Genomic DNA, 17,252 nt, shown 5'->3' on the forward strand with positions numbered 1-17,252 from the left:
CTCATTGTGAGTTTTATTCTCCATATAACTAATAGTGAAATTTTATCCATATTCCTGTTAATTTTAACATAAAAGGTTACTTATATTTATTTGTTGTGTTTTTATTAAAACAAAATGTTACGTCTTCGAGGTTGAACATAAACATAATGCAGAAATAGTCCGCAAACTAGACAAAAAGACTGGTAGAATAATAATAGATTATGGTAATGAGAGCAATACAATGAACCTCCTCGAACTACTGTATTGAGATGAAGAGAGGCACGTCATGTTCTAATGTGGTGCCATCGGCAACATGTAAAATATGTAAACATTGTCATGCATTTAAGTGCAACGGTGATACGGTCTTTCCTGTGTATCATGGAAATTTTTACCATTATTAAATATGCCACCAGAACCATTGAAAACCACAGAACACCATTGCTGAAATCTCATCCCAATCGAAATTATTTTGCGTAAAATTCGTAAATTCAATTTTTGCTTTCAAATAATATCATTTGGAACAACAGAAATCGTTCAGATCGAGGGTGGTCGTACTTTTGAATCAACATCAAGATTCTGGACCTAGTATACCATCAAATTGGTGCTTTGTTTTCAATGCTTGATGGCCATCCAAAACTTTTGCAAATGGGTTTTATGGGCTACGAGGATGCATATGGAAGAGTAAGATATTGATAAAATGATGATCCGTTTTAACCTAATTAAGAAAATAACATTCTCCCATGCCGCTAGCTATTTCATCAATAAATTGTTGATATGTGTGCGAAGCTTCGTTCTAAAGATTATATATATTTGTCTGATGCTATCAATAGTAACGTAGATGGAACAACTGGTATCGGCAACATCGGTAACACATATACTCTTCCATAATCATATACTGGTGGTTCGCGTCACATGAAAGAATATATTCAAGACGCCATGACTTTTGCGTGTGTATACGGTCCACCAGACGTGTTCATGACATTTACGTGCAGTCCAAACTTGGAAGAAATTAAAATTTTGTTGTTGTCAATGATATCACTGCAAGTGTTCAAACAAAATTTAAAATCATTGGTCAATCATTGGATCAATGGCAGACATTAATGGGGTATTCAATGTACATTATTAATTGGCCTGTTATAAAATGACGTCAGTCTGTTAAGTTCCCCTTACCAATCCGAAGCTGGATAAAAAAAATCACCGTGTAACAGGAAAATAAAAAGATACAAATATCATCGTTTGTCAGCGATACCCCATTGTTATTAGAGTGTAAAAAGCTAGCAGACACCGAGGGGACAATTATACAACGCTCAAACACTTATTAAGGGTCTAGAAAAACGAACTGGTTTTCACTCGCTTACGGGAACGTCGTACGTTCGCTCGGAAACCGACCATGCTCGTCTATTATTCCTCGCAAAGCGATAGAAAAACCGTTCGTTTTCCATTGTATTGGCGCGGATGATGGATATCGAGAACGCGACGTACAATGGGACGCAGACTGTGATTGATTCCGTTAGCCGTGTGGGTCTGGTTCGGAGCGTGGCGAGCGACGGGCGCTAAGACGCTCCCGTTAGGGGTGGAAACAGCGGGGTTGGCCACAAAACGTTGTTACCTAGAGGTAGTTAGGAGGAAATAAAGGCGTGACAAAAAGGGACAGCTGCCGAGATTGTCTTATCTGAGGGCAGATGTGATTTGCCACCATTGCTGGGCTTCAGCCTCCATATTCTTTTATATCGGAAGGAAGTTCATTGGTTTTACGTTAAATGGTTTCGGATATTTCGAGAATAATACGAAAATATATCGAGAAACAAACGTTAAACGATGTCTATTTTATTCTGTGAGTGGTAATTACATCTTACATTAAACATGCTTAGTATAATCTTAATTTACACTTTAATTTATTACTACGGCTTTATTGTACTTGCACTAATACTTACACAAGCAGGGCAAGTACGGGATTAATACATCAGTATGTATTTCCGAAATTAAAATAAAACTAATCTACTTAAGTTAAAGTTAAGAATATACTTATACACTAAACAAGTTCGTTTGGTTTGGTTAGCTTCAATCTTTAGATTTGCTGCGTGTTGTCCTGCATCTGTATTACTTCCATGTTGTTGTGATTTAGCAACTTTATTTCATGTTTTAAAGCAAAACCTTGTATCACTTACTAGATCCATTTGATTTCGAGGTCATTATACAGCTCTTTGTTGGTTACGTAGCGATAAGAGTTAATTATTGGAAAAATTTAGTTTTGAGCGCGTTGGTTAATAATAATAAAGTTTAAATTGGCTTTTTAATTTAAGGTTAAATTGGCTTTTTAAGGTCAAGTTGAGAGTATCTTACGACTAACCATTCCAGTTGCTTGACTTTGAGTCTAATCTGCTCTGCTCTTTGTCTATTGAGGAATCGGGCATCCGTCAAGTGATTTAATTAGGTTTTTGTCAATTCGTTGCAATGCAAAATTAACATGAACATTTTTGGAGCTCTTATGCTGTATTTTTCAGTTTCTAGTCCATTTGTAGATCTTGTTGACCGCTACCTTTACTTTTTCTACCGCCTTAGACAGAAATACATCTTTTGCCATGATAAATATGTTATCGGTAAATTAAAAACATTACCAGAACGAACTTGTTCAAATAATAATTTTTGTAACTATAGTTTTAATGGATTTTTTTTGAATTGGAAGTTTTATTGTAAAAAATCGGTACAATATACTTTATTAAAAGTATTGTCCATCGATAGTCGCTACTTTTTCCCTTCTTTCGGACAATTTACGGATTCCATCTGGAAAGAACGATGTATCTTTAGACGCTATCTATGAATCGACCAATTTTTGGTATCTTGATAACAGTGAAACGCTGCCCAGACAGGTCACAACTCACATGTCGGAACAAGTAGTAGTCAGAAGAAGCAAGGTCTGGAGAATTTTCTATTTTAATGTTTCGAACTATGTTTTCACCGATTTTGTAACATGTCGTCTAGTGTTGTCATGCTGAAGAATAACATTGTGGTGTCTTTGCTCATACTCCGACCATTTTTCGTGAGGTGCTCAGCTCAGACACCTGAATTGCAGTCAGTAGCGATCGCTATTGATGCTTTCATTAGGTGTTAGTATCTCATAGTATATCTGACCAAGCTGATCCTACCAAAGACGAAGCATTAGCTTAGGCTAGATGGTTACCATATTTTTTTTTCACTTTGTATTATACTAATGGATCCACTTTTCATCATCAGTAACAATATGACGCAATAATTCTTTACAATTTTGCCATTGAAGCAGCATTTCATACATGACCAAACGTCTTTGAGTATCTCTTGGCTTCAATGAATACTTAATTGGAAATGGTTTCCTGTGTTACTTCAACCAATAATTCCGTATATTTGTTTTGCACTTTACACGGATTATCATCGAGGAATGTCTTCAGTTCCCGTCCTCAAATTTTTTAGCTATTCAAAACACTCTTTGTCCAAATAACCAGCTAAATAATCAGTAAAACCTCGAAGTCCGTTATAATCATTAGAGCATGGTTGCCAAAAGCTTCGCGCAGCATTCGATGACTTTCAGCTGTCACTTTCTTCAAATTGAACTAATAAAGTAAAAGTTTTTTATCCTTTTCTCATTACTTCATATTGGTAACAAAGTAGTGTCAGTAATGACAATAAAATCTGTTTTTTGTTAAAATTTGTTTCTGTTTTTTGTAACAATATTGTGTTTGTCTTTTCAGCTCTACCACCACTACAACCTGCTCACGCCCAAACTGCCATGTTACCATCTCTACATCCACCTCAGATATCGCCAGACAGCACAAGCCCGCCCATATCAGATAGATCCAGTGTGGAACCATCGAGCCTGACCGATCCCAATCTTTCCATGGGCATGTCTATGGGTATCAAGATGGAGAACAACAACGCATCCGTTAGTAACGGCGGTTTAAGCGACAACGAAGACGGAGAAGACGGTATCGATGAAGACGTCGGAAAGGAGGAAGACAGAGATCAGGTAAGATGTCGTCTTGGGGCTGTGATGAGGAGGAATATTAATGGTATTTCGTTTTTATCGGATAGAAATCAGCCGGTGGCACCAAGAAAAGAAAACGCAGGGTATTATTTTCCAAGGCACAAACGTACGAGTTAGAGAGACGATTTAGACAACAGAAATATTTATCTGCGCCGGAGAGGGAACATCTAGCGTCAATAATTCGTCTGACTCCGACCCAAGTTAAAATATGGTTTCAAAATCACAGGTAAGTTTTGTTCAGGTTTATTTAGCCAATAATTGTTAGCTAAAAATATAATATAAGGCCCTTTGTTACTATATAGACCGTTCAATAAAATAGTGTAGTTGTCATCTAAATTAATGATGTTAAAGTGCTTTAGCTCTTACATAATACATTTTTTAATCTAAATAAAATAATGAAACAAAAATGTTATCAAATATTATTTATTTTAAAATTACAATTAATTATACAGACAAAAGAGTTTGAAGGTTAGGGTGGTGTTTTATTGTGTTTATATTTATCTCTTTTCCGCATTACCTACGAGTTCTAGGCGCGATTTTTTTTTATAGTGGTATCCCCTGAAGGCCTAATTCACCTAATTAATCATTTAGAACAATTCATTAGAGGGCATATTTACTTATGCATTTGACATATCTGCAAGACAGTTAATATTCTTTCTCTCCTCATACATTTGCTTACACATTACACATCCTGCGACGAGTAACCTAATGTCTTATTCTGATATAACCATGTCCCATCGAAACACAATAATTGAAATAATAAGTCTTCCTTGATTTTATTATATGCTCTTAAAATTTTTTAATCTTTTAAATGCAACATCTGGAAGCCCCATTAGACTTCTTCGGGGGTTGTCTTTGTACTATTTAAATTCTATATTACCCAACAGTGTATAAAGAGACATCCCCTACATCCCCCAAAGAGCTCCATATCTCTAAGCTTTTTTGGATGTTTTCTAGACCAAGAGTTTGCTTTGAAATAATTTTATTAAATTATGATTATATTGGAAAAACTGTTCGCTATTTTTATACATTTCATATATTTGATCTCTGATAGAGCTCATCAAGCTGATTCTGGTTCTTTTCGGTGAATTGAATATTATATTTTTGGCTCTGATTGAGCAACATTAAGCTATTACTGTAAAGATTTGATATTCTTGCCTTTTTTTTATAATGCGCTTTTATAATCACCTTAACAATAACTTGGCGAGCTTATATTGTTAGTAGCAAGGACGTGATAATGCAATATCCCACATTAGTAATGAAAGTCGTTAAAATGCCATTGGACTAGCACGCAGCTGCTATTTGATGCCGTCACTCTTTTTTTAGGGGATATATAAAGCATTTGTGTTAGCCTGATGGTATATATATATATATATATATATATATATATATATATATATATATATATATATACATATATATATATATATAATAGAAAATCACAAAGAAAATTAACTATTGTTAAATCAATCATTGTCTCCTAAACAAACTGAAATCAAACTGAAATTATTTTTTCAGTCAACACATTAATAATCCAAGAAGTTTGTGTGATTTAAACCGATAAATCAAAATAAAACTAATTGTGTTTTTAAGTAATAATTAAAACAAAACTGGTCCATCAAGAAATTTTAGAAAATTTGAATCATTACTTTCTCAGTTTCTCAAAAAATATTTTCGGTAAAAATTTTATTAATTTGAATAAAATAAATCGTACAGTGTGCTGCAGGATGTCCATTGAGAATGTTCATATTTATTGATTTAATAATCAAGTGACTTAATTATAAAGAAAAAACTACTAAAATAACTAAAATTACCACCATATTTAAATGAAAATTAAAATTAAACTGGTACATCAAGAATTGTTGTAAAATTTAAATAATCTCTTCAATCATAAAGAAAAACCCGCATTTGGTTTTATAAAAATTAACTGGTTCTAGTTTCAAAAGCGAATTAAATATTGGCCATAATATTTTCTAAATAACAGTAAATCCAAAAAAACAACAACAATAATTCCAAAGTAATTCTTAAATGAGAAATAATGCAACATGTAAAATAACTATTAATAAAACAATACAAGAATATGTTTAATTACATCCGTTACAAGACGTTAACATTTAATTTAATACATCTTATTTTCGATGTAGAATATGTTTATTCAATTCACTATTGCTTTCACTGTTGGTTGCTACTGGAAATCTTTATTCAATCATCGCTGACTACTGCGTGTCTACGTTGTAATATGATATTTTTCATTCTTAGTGCATTCAAGTTTCAAGACGAAAGAAATGTTATAAAATCACTCCGCAGTCTATTTAAGGTATTATTTTTATATCTTCATAGAAATCGAGATTTATGACTGGACATTAGCTGTACGATATGCCAAAAAACCTTTTAAAATTAATTCAACGACTAGAGAACTTTTAAATCAGATAAAATCATTTATACTTTATTATAACTAAATGAAAAAAAAAATGTTGAAATTCTTAGAGTCTAGATATTCCTTTATTTATTATAAAAATTCATCGCAGAAAGCAATAGCCTTATTATTTTATCCGGACATCAATGGAGATACGTACTTGCCGTTTTAACTAACAGGTTAATTGAAATGTACCCGGCCTAACACACACAGATGGCGCTACTAGAATTAAATCTATATATTTTTTAACACTAAAAAGATGCGTGTATAAATTTGACAGCTGTCGGATCATTAGTTTATAAATTATGGTATTTTAAATGAATCAACTTTTGTTATTGTGAAAAAATGGATAAAAGCGAATGTCGCGAAAAACTACAGTCGAAGCAAAAACTTGGATTGATACCGAGTTTCCGGTTACTGCCCAGGAAAATCAACCATCAAGGATTGGTATGCTAAGTTTAGACGTTGTGAAAAAGAGGTTGTTGCCGACGAAAACATTTAAAAAATCCACAAAATGGTTTTGAATGACCCTAAATTGAAACTGAATGAAGTAGCAGACACTCTAAAGATATCAACTAAACGTGCACATTATATCATTCACGAATATTTGGGTATGATAAAGCTTTGTGCACAGTGGGTTCCTCATGAGCTCACATTTGACCAAAAACAACGACGAGTTGATGATTTGGAGCAGTGTTTGAAGATGATCAAGCGTAATAAACCCGAATTTTTGCGTCGATATATAACAATGGATGAAACATGGCTCCATCATTTCACTCCGAAGTCCATTCGACGGTCATCCGAATGGACTGCACACGATGAACCCGCTCCAAAGCGTGGGAAAACAACAGTCGGCTAGCAAGTTTATGGCGTCTGTATTTTGGGATGCGTATGGAATAATTTTCATTGGCTACCTTGGAAAAGGAAGGATCATCAATAGCGATTATTACATAACGTTATTGGACCGTTTGAAGGACGAAATCGCCGAAAAACGGCCGCATTTGAAGAAAAAGAAAGTGTTGCTTCACCCAGACAATGCACCGTGTCACAAGTCAGTAAATACGATGGCAAAAATCCATGAATTGGGCTTCGAATTGCTCCCTCATCCACCATATTCTCCAGATCAGCTCCCAGCGACTATTTCCTGTTCTCAGATCCCAAAAGGATGCTCGCTGGGAAGAAATTTTCGAATGAAGGTGTGATCGCCGACACTGAGGCCTATTTTGAAGCAAAGGACAACTCGTACTACAAAAATGGTATCGAAAAGTTGGAGGGTCGCTATAATCAGTGTATCACCCTTGAAGGGAATTATGTTGAATAAAAAAAAATAATTTTGAAAAACTTTTTAATTGACCTGTTATTGCATCAAAATTGTCGGAAATTTTGATCGTGTGTGAAACAATTTTTGAGAATATATATTGTGAGGTATATCGAAGCAACTAAAAGAGGTTTTCAACAGCGCAAAAAGTCATTGTTTAATTATTTTATTACGAGTTTCTTCATGTATGTTTGGTTTGGATACCAAAACTTAAATAAAATAATTTTGATATCTAAACATATATGGATAAAATATACTTCATGCGGCTCTTCAAAAATATATTTATATTGAGAAATAAAGGTTAACGAGATTATAGCCTATTCAAAGTTTTTTTGTACATTTGTCATCAAGATGTTTAATGTATCGCCTGTCGCAATTTGTAAATTCATTTCAGAATTAGACAATATTTTCCGTCTCATTTTATTCTAGTTAAAAAGAGCCGTTTGCCGTTGTAGTGCCGTCTGATTATATAGAACAAATTAAGTTTGATTATTTTTTAGTCATTTCAATTTTTTGTTAAAAATATTTTATTGAATTAAACAGTTAGGTTGCGTTATTTTACAGTTGTCTACATTAGTACTTCATATTTTCACCAATTAATATCCCAGTCCAAAATTCATACTCAGCTAATATCTTGGGTAAAATTTTTTTTTTCGGGTACTTTTTCTGTTTCTCGTAAATTTGTTTAGTCCCATTCAGTGTCTGTAAGTCTAATACGTTAAACTATTCAAGAGTTTTATTATCTGATTTTTTATGTCAATTTATTTCAAGTTGTTGGGAAATTATGTTGCAATTAAGCAAGTGTGCACTTTTTTAAGTTGACGCCATGTCCTTAATTTCTCGAAATTATACCGTTATCTTTAAAATTTCATAAATTATCATCTGAACGAATAGTACCGTTAATTTACCGCGATCTGTGACATCTTTCGAATGTAGAAAAGTATCAATCAAATTACGGGATTAGAAATGGATGGGTACCTTTGTTTACTTATTGAAAAGGATTGATAAGCTTGCCAAATTATTATATATATGTTTGTTTTTTTTAAATGTTATCAGTATTAACACTGTTATATTTTTTAGAAAAATGTTGTGGGTTCTGGAGATTTGTTCACTAATATGCAGGGACGTAGATGTCGACAGATCAAAGATAATTGTACTAAAATATTATATAGTTGTGAGTTCTTATCGCGATCTACGAATGCACGTTCGATATAGAACATTTATCTTTTGCTAAATAATCGAGAAATATCTATTTTAAAATTATTTCAATTAGTTGTTTACTTTAATTGATTAATAAATCATCTGGGTCTTGCGTGATTGGAAAGTAGAAAAAAAAAACGAAATTTCTGACACGATATTTTCGATTCCATTATAAAGCAAACTGACATTCGCCGTTAAACTAACGGAAAATTACACGAGATGACTGATGTTGATAATCGATACGTCATCTATTGATTTTTATATTATCGTTTGCGTTTATCAGCCATTTTCCCCTTTTCAACAATATTTTTGAAAAATATGTTACGTTATATTGTGCATTTATAGTGTCTTTCTATGAATATATTTATGGAGGCGTACATACATTATTGTTAATGTGGATTGAAAACCCTATTGGTTTGCCCAAAGTCCATCTTCTGTGCGGCCTTTATTTGTTTGCCTGGCTTCTTCTTTCTCCATCTCATGTCATGTCGTTCATATACGAGGACTTCCGGATATAATTCCCACTCAGTGTGTTGTTGAGATATGACACTAATCGTTATGATATTTAAAAAGTTTAAACATTTTTATCAAATTCACTTGCACTAATCCTACGTATTAATTAAAAAAAATTGTTGAATAAATTTTTTTAGTATCATCTGGTAACTGTACTGAGAAAAACTACCACCTTTTTGTGACCTTCTGTCGGTTTTTGTATTTAATGTGTCGTGTCTTTAATTACTTCCAGTGTCTAAAATATCGGACTTAACATTTTTCGTTATTAACATTAGATTCTTTCAATCATTAAAACACATCTGAAACTTATTCTTTTGTATTTCCTTAACCTTTTTCAAGAACCCACTTTCAATCTCATCTATGTTTGCAGACCAAAAACGGTTTTTTGAAAGATTATTGAAGAAGATTATTGAAGAAGATTATTGAAATTACTCTTGTACGTTGAGCGCAAGTCGGCAGTTTGTACGAGTGTTTTTTGACGTTGGTTCATCGATCACGGCTCGGGATCCGAGGTTTTGTACGCTAAGAGCGATTCAGTATCGTGCTTATCCCTCAAAGTATGTTTAATCGAAATATATTTTTGGAATGAGGGCGTTATCGGTTTATTCCACAAGTATATTCGTCTGGAATAACTTAAGTTTCGTCTCCTTTAGCGCGACCGAAGATCCCGACCTATGCAGGTTACCTACCATGGAGATTAACCACGCTATAATATTATACAGGCTTCTATTTTTAAACGGGTATAGTCCCGAATTCTCGGTGTATGATATGGAGCTTTTCAGAACGACCTCTTTCGATAGGATAGGCTGTGTCTTTCTATAGAATATATTTATGGAGACGTACATGCATTATTGTTAATGTGAATTGAAAACCCTATTGGTTTGCCCAAGATCTATCTTCTGTGCGGCCTTTATATATTTGCCCTGCATCTTCTTTCTCCATCTCATGTCATGTCGTTCATATACGAGGACTTCCGGATATTATTCCCTCTCAATGTGTTGTTGAAATATGACACTAATGGTTATGATATTTAAAAAGGTTAAACATTTTTATCAGATTCACTTTCACTAATCCTACCAATTAATTAAAAAAAATTATTGTCGAATCAAAATTTTTAGTATCATCTGGTAATTGTACTGAAAAAAACTACCACCTTTTTGTGACATTCTGTCGGTTTTTGTATTAAATATGTGTCGTGTCTTTAATTGCTTCCAGCGTCTAAAAAATCGGACTTAACATTATTCATTGTTAACATTAGATTCTTTCAATCCTCAAAACACATCTGAAACTTATTCTTTTGTATTGCCTTAACCTTTTTCAAGAACGCACTTTCAATCTCATCAATGTGTTTGGAAAACAAAACCTGTTTTTGTATGTGCATTAACTTAATGCATAAGCCATCGATATAAATCTTGACTTTATAAAAAAAATTTCAATTTGAATTTAGGGATCATTAGAAACAATTCTTTCATTTTCTCACTTTATTCGCGGTTCTTCACAGTTGTTTGAGAATGTTGTATCGTTGAAAAATGTATCGCAGCAATCATATATGCGTGTTTTCGAATACGTCCATTTGTCATAAGCCTACTGTTTTCAACTATTCTGTATTTGCAATCCTTTACCTTTACAGTCTAAAATTTCGCAAAAGTCTCACTGTAAACAAATTAAGTGCAGATGACGCTCAGACCCTGCGTCAAGATGGAGGACAGTGACGCCGTTTTAGTAACGAAATTAATTTTGATGGACTTTTTAAGCAGGTCCCTCAAATGATCAATATTTCCTTGATACTATATATTTTACCACGTGATATTTAGAATCATCCTAAATATATTTTTGGATATATCCTTTCTCTTTCGATATAAATGTAAGACAGTTATTATGTGACTAGCTTTTTTAATACTACTCTTTGGTTAATTGTTAATTATATCTTGGAATCTGTATTACTGGAGTTGACTTTAACATCTGCAGAACTAAGAAAATATCATTGATATGTTATAATAAAGTATCAAACATCTGTTATACAACCTAACCTAACCTATCTCAATTGCTGGTTGTAGTTTCTGTGTTCTAATTATGTAAATATGGCGTGGTTAGTTTCTAACTAGTTCAGGCAATTACAACTACTTCATTTCTAGTTCAACATTAGCTTTCTTTATTACTTTGCTGTATTTTATAACTGTTTATTGTGTTTGTAATAACATCATCTACAAAAGGCGAATGTATTTATTGCCTGTAATATCCCGTTGGTGTTTTGTTATGAAATACACTTACTAACGAAACTGAAACAAACTGAAATTAAAAGGTATTATTACCTCTAAAATTACAGGAAAATATTAATAACCTCTATAAATATCCTTAGTACAATGATATAGTATGTTTCTAAAACCATATCGACTGCTATCAATTTTTAAGTGAATATAAATTCTTTCAGGTGTCTCTATAACACCTCGGTAATAGTTTAGGTGAATATGTAATTATCTCTAGTCTACAAAAATAAAATATTATAAAATAAGAAATGCTAAAGAACACTTTTGAGACTGAATATACAATATGATCAAATAATAGTGATTATAATTAAATCACAATAATACTGAACGTACTCTATATCAGGCACTCAAAAATGGCATCATAAGCAAATTTAAACAAACAATCACGTTGTATAAATGAGTACATCAAATGCCTTTGTAGGACAATTCGAACGAACCAATCAAAAAAGTGGTCTCAGGGCCTGCATTTGCAGGACCACGCAAAACATTTCCTCGGTTTCGGTTAAACCTCCATATTATACTCTATGGTTCTGTGCTTTATATAACAGGTCAATTGAAATGTTCTCGGCAAAACTGGTTTTTTTATTCAACATAATTCCCTTCAAGTGTAATACACTGATTATATTGACCCTCCAACTTTTCGATACCATTTTAGTAGTACGATTTATCCTTTGCTTCAAAATAGTCAAAATTAAAAAAATTCTTCCCAGCAAGCATTCTTTTAAGATCTGAGAACAGGAAATAGTCTGAGGAAATAGAATAGCTGGGGTCCAGATCTGGAGAATACAGTGGATGAGGAAGCAATTCGAAGCCCAATTCATGGATTTTTGCCATCGTTTTCACTGACTTGTGATACGGTGCATTGTCTTAGTGAAGCAGCATTTTATTTTCTTTCAAATGCAGCCGTTTTTCGGCGATTGCCAATAGCGGTCTAATAACGCTATGTAATAGTTGCCGTTCCTTGCTTTTTCAAGGTAGTCAATGAAAATTATTGCATGCCCATTCCAAAATACAGACGCCAAAACCTTGCCAGCCGACTGTTGCGTTTTCCCACGCTTTGGAGCGGATTCATCGTGTGCAGTCCACTCGGATGACTGTTGATTGGACTTCGGAGTGAAATGATTGAGCCATGTTTCATCCATTCCCACATATCGATGCATAAACTCGGGTTTATTACGCTTGATCATCTTCAAACACTGCTCCGAATCATCAACTCATCGTTGTTTTTGAACAAAAGTGAGCTCGCGCGGCATCCACTTTGCAGAAAGCTTTCTCATACCCAAGTATTCGTGAATGATATGATGTACACGTTCAGTTGATATCTTGAGTGTCTGCTATTGCATTCAATTTCAATTTACGGCCATTCAAAATCATCTTGTGGATTTTTTAAATGTTCTCGTCAGTAACAACCTCTTTTGGGTGTCCACTGTGTTCACCGTCTTCGGTGCTCATTTCACCACGTCTAAACTTAACATACCAATCCTTGATGGTTGATTTTCCTGGGACAGTGTGCGGAAACAAGCCAATTTTTTGCTTCAACTGTGTTTTTTCTTTAAAAAATCATTGTTTTATCAATACACGAATTTTCTTTTTATCAATTTTTTCACAATAACCAAAGTTGCTTCATTCAAAATGCTATAATTCACAAACCAATGATCCGACAGCTGTCAAATTTATGCACGCATCTTTTGAAGGTTAGGGCTAACTAAAGAACATATGGATTTAATTCTATTAGCGTTATCTATGTGTCAGACTTTTCAATTCATAACAATCCTTAATATTGAAAGTGAACAGACTGGTCTGAAACCTTTTTCTGGTTGCATAATTTGGACCTATTCCATTTTATTTCAATTTACTTATTTGTAGCGTATATTATACAAAAATTTTAGGCCTAAAAATTCTTCTATATAGTTGGGAGGTATTAAGTCATTCATTTTCACTAAACTGAGTACTTCTTTTGCAGATACAAAACCAAGAGGGCACAACACGAGAAAGGCCTACACGACCAGCAGAACAACAACCCTCTGCCCTCTCCCAGAAGGGTGGCTGTACCCGTCCTCGTGAAGGACGGCCGACCGTGTTTGGGTGGGGCGTCCAAACCCCAAGACAACCTACAGATACCGCACAGTCACCTAGGCCTGATGGGCACATATCCACCTCCCCATCCTATCCTGTACAGTCAACCACCTTTGTGGTAACGCACCAGAAGATTATTGAAATTACTCTTGTACGTTGAGCGCAAGTCGGCAGTTTGTACGAGTGTTTTTTAACGTTGGTGCATCGATCACGGCTCGGGATCCGACGTTTTGTACGCTAAGGGCGATTCAGTATCGAGCTTATCCCTCAAAGTATGTTTAATCGAAATATATTTTTGGGATGAGGGCGTTATCGGTTTATCCCACAAGTATATTCGTCTGGGATAACTTAAGTTTTGTTTCTTTTAGCGCGGCCGAAGATCCCGACCTCTGCCGGTCACTTACCATGGAGATTAACCTCGCAATAATATTACACAGGGTTCTATTTTTAAGCGGGTATAGTCCAGAACTCTCGGTGTGTTATATAGAGCTTTACAGGATGACCTCCTTTAACAGGATAGATTGTTTTGTTTACGAAATTTGTCGGTTGAAAATATATAAATTCACAGTTATTCTAGAGCGAAAAAACGACCACTTTTTCGTATCAGTTGTTCAGATTCTCATTTAATAATCAGATGGTATATTATTTGTAAAACATGTAGTATAGATATTTATCTATTTATCTTTAAGTTATGCTATGTTTATATTTATATATTTCCGGGATTTCTATAATTGCAAATATATAGAATATAAAAGAATCGAAAATTTTATATGAGAAATAGAACTTTCTTCTTCTTCAACTTATGTTCTTATTCATAGTAAACGACTGTCGTGCCTTTATCTTAATCGTTTTTTTTTCTTCAGAATACGAGGTGTCTATGTTAAATATATATTTTATAAAAAATCTATTCAGCTACATAAATTATGTTGTTTTTAAAAGTGTTTGTTAAGTATCATGAAATCTAGAGATTATTCTTTGGGATAAAGTTGAGTTGCTTCAATCATCTACGAGTTGTAGAACGCCCTTTGCCTAAAGGATAAGTTGTTTTGTTCCTGAAGTTGTGATCTTCAAAGTTTGTTAACATAATTCTATTTTCTGTCAGTATCAGATTTTTATATAGTGTTTTGGGTGTTTAAATGCTTTATTGTCCATCTATATTATCGTTCTTTTATTTCAGCACATACACAGGATACACATGGTCTAACCGACAAACTCAAATAAACAATCGCGATATAGGAATGAGCCAATCAGATGCCTTTGTAAGACAATTGAAATTAGATACTCTATTAATGATGCCCTATTAGATATCATGCTCTTCCATAGCAGCAATCTCCAAAAATCTTCCGGCCTATAGGATAGGTGGTTTTATTTCTTAAGTTATATGATTTCAAAGAATTACAATTTTGTTTGTAAAACTTGCTGTAGGCCTTAGCTTATTTCAAGCGCATTTGTATTTTTCTTTCGTATAGAAGGAATGTCTATACAATTGTGGTATCTTCAGATATTTCTGATATACTCTCAAAATTGTTCCCATCAGATATTCGGCACTTATGCCAATATTTCTCCCAATCTCCACCAAATGCTTTTGAAATTTACTCGTTAAGTTTCTTGACTTGTCGAAATTCATGCAAATTTGCATCATCAAGCTTTATAGCTAGGTCTCTGATTATTATCAGAAAATATATTATAGATCCAAGCGTATTATTTGAAATTCTCAATTGAAAGGTATAGGGCATAACATGTTAAAGTGTAGTGGCTATTTTTCACTTTAGTCTACAAGATGTGTCCATAAAATAGGGAATTTTTTTCTTTAACAAAAGCTGTAAAAGTCAATACTTTAGAAAAAGTATATATACTGTGTATATAAATAGTATATACAAAAATACAATATCAGAAAATGTCGTAATATTTTATTCACGCAAAATGTATTTTTATATCAGATATTAATGTTTTCAAGGGTTAAATGCAAAATCTTTCGATTAGAATTGAATAGGGTAAGACACGATACTTCAATGGTGATTATTTTCTTTTTTAACCTACGAGGTGTGCCCGTAAAATAAGGCAACCTTTTCCTCCTAAACAATCGTATACTGCATGTTTAAGAAAACATTTCTTCAAAATCGTCTACTTCTATCGTCTAAAAATACTGGAATTCTGGAAGCTATTTGTAGAATTCCTTGACTCATTCACTAACCTTCGGTATTCATTATAAACCAATAATTGTGATTGATATGCCATCTTAAACCATATTATAAAGAGAATGTGAAACGACCTTTCGCGAAAGGACAGGTTGTTTTGTTGCTCAGTATTTCTATTTCTAAATCTTAAAAAGTGGACTTTTAAAAATAAACGATAAGAAAACGTGTAATTTTATTGAAAAAATAAGATAAAGATTGGAGATAGGAATGTAACTCAAATTAACGATAATTCGTTGTGATTTGACTTTTGTTTCGAAATAATCAACATTACAACGAGACCTACGTGCTTACCTACCTGAAAATGCCCTGTATGATATTATCCGGTTTAGCTCACACGATTTTACCTCAAGATCTAGTCATAATTTTAGTTACTGTTTTTCTGTCGTCTGAAACAAATCTATTTTGAGATTTTCGTGTTCAGTGTTATTTGTAAGAATCGGTGCGACAACTGAATATTTGTTGGGTATGAAATGAACGAAATAAAAAAAATACTTCACGGTACTTTTATGTTCGCCACACAAAAATGGGTTTACTTTAACAATTCGAACTATTATATATCTAGGGAATTAGGTGCGATACTGCAATACGTTTTTACTCTGTAAATATTTTTACTTTCCGAACAAGTGAGAGTTGTAATAACGAGAACGCTAGGTTTTATCAATGTTTATAATGTAAATATTATAGCTATAGTTTTATCAGTGTATATTGGGAGTTCTCTTTTTTTCGGTGCCTTGATCGTAATCGACTGGTTCGATCCCGAGAAGAAGAAAACATATTAATAATGTTGTTACAAATTTGAAATGTTAACAAGCACTGGACTTTTGTGCGAGTGTAGGTGATATTTATTACAGATAGTTTGGGAAAATCGACATTGTGTTTTATTGATTTTTTTATCTTAAACCTCCTTACTTCCTATTATCCTTGCGTTATCTTTTTGACAGAGGATGCTATACAACCTTTCTCTAAAGAAATACTTGTTTTGTTTCAGATATTTTATAATTCGAAATATTGATACTGATATTTGAATTATACCAAAATAACATATTAACAAAATAATTAAATAAAGCTTCTTTAGTCCACGAGGTGCGTCCATAAAATAAGAATATTTTTTTTCAACAACTATGAAAATCGACCTTGTGTTTGACTGATTTTTATACCAGAAACCTCATTGGTTTCCAGGTTCATTGTCCAATGAATATACTTATTACTGAATATTTATAAATGCCAACTCTTCCTCATAGAGGGTGCTAAATATGTTTTTAATCTG

At 33.4% G+C, this 17,252-nt stretch overlaps 2 protein-coding genes across 2 annotated transcripts in view; one reads left to right on the plus strand and one right to left on the minus strand.

Annotated features, from left to right (window-relative positions):
* The window catches only part of LOC143204591 (uncharacterized), a 58,981-nt gene extending 42,127 nt beyond the window's left edge, over positions 1-16,854 (plus strand). The window contains exons 3-5 of the mRNA XM_076417268.1: positions 3,705-3,979; positions 4,045-4,223; positions 13,675-16,854. Of these exons, the coding sequence (XP_076273383.1) occupies positions 3,705-3,979; positions 4,045-4,223; positions 13,675-13,909 (689 nt within the window). The 3' untranslated portion in view covers positions 13,910-16,854. The remainder of the gene's footprint in view (positions 1-3,704; positions 3,980-4,044; positions 4,224-13,674) is intronic.
* Positions 1-17,252, minus strand: part of Sec24AB (Protein transport protein Sec24AB) — a 160,618-nt gene that overhangs the window by 76,405 nt on the left and 66,961 nt on the right. The gene's annotated exons all lie outside the window — the stretch shown is intronic.

The sequence above is a fragment of the Rhynchophorus ferrugineus genome, unplaced genomic scaffold, assembly GCF_030347505.1.
Source record: "Rhynchophorus ferrugineus isolate W39M unplaced genomic scaffold, kcgeb_rfMv2 rfM11, whole genome shotgun sequence".
NCBI lineage: Eukaryota > Metazoa > Arthropoda > Insecta > Coleoptera > Curculionidae > Rhynchophorus > Rhynchophorus ferrugineus.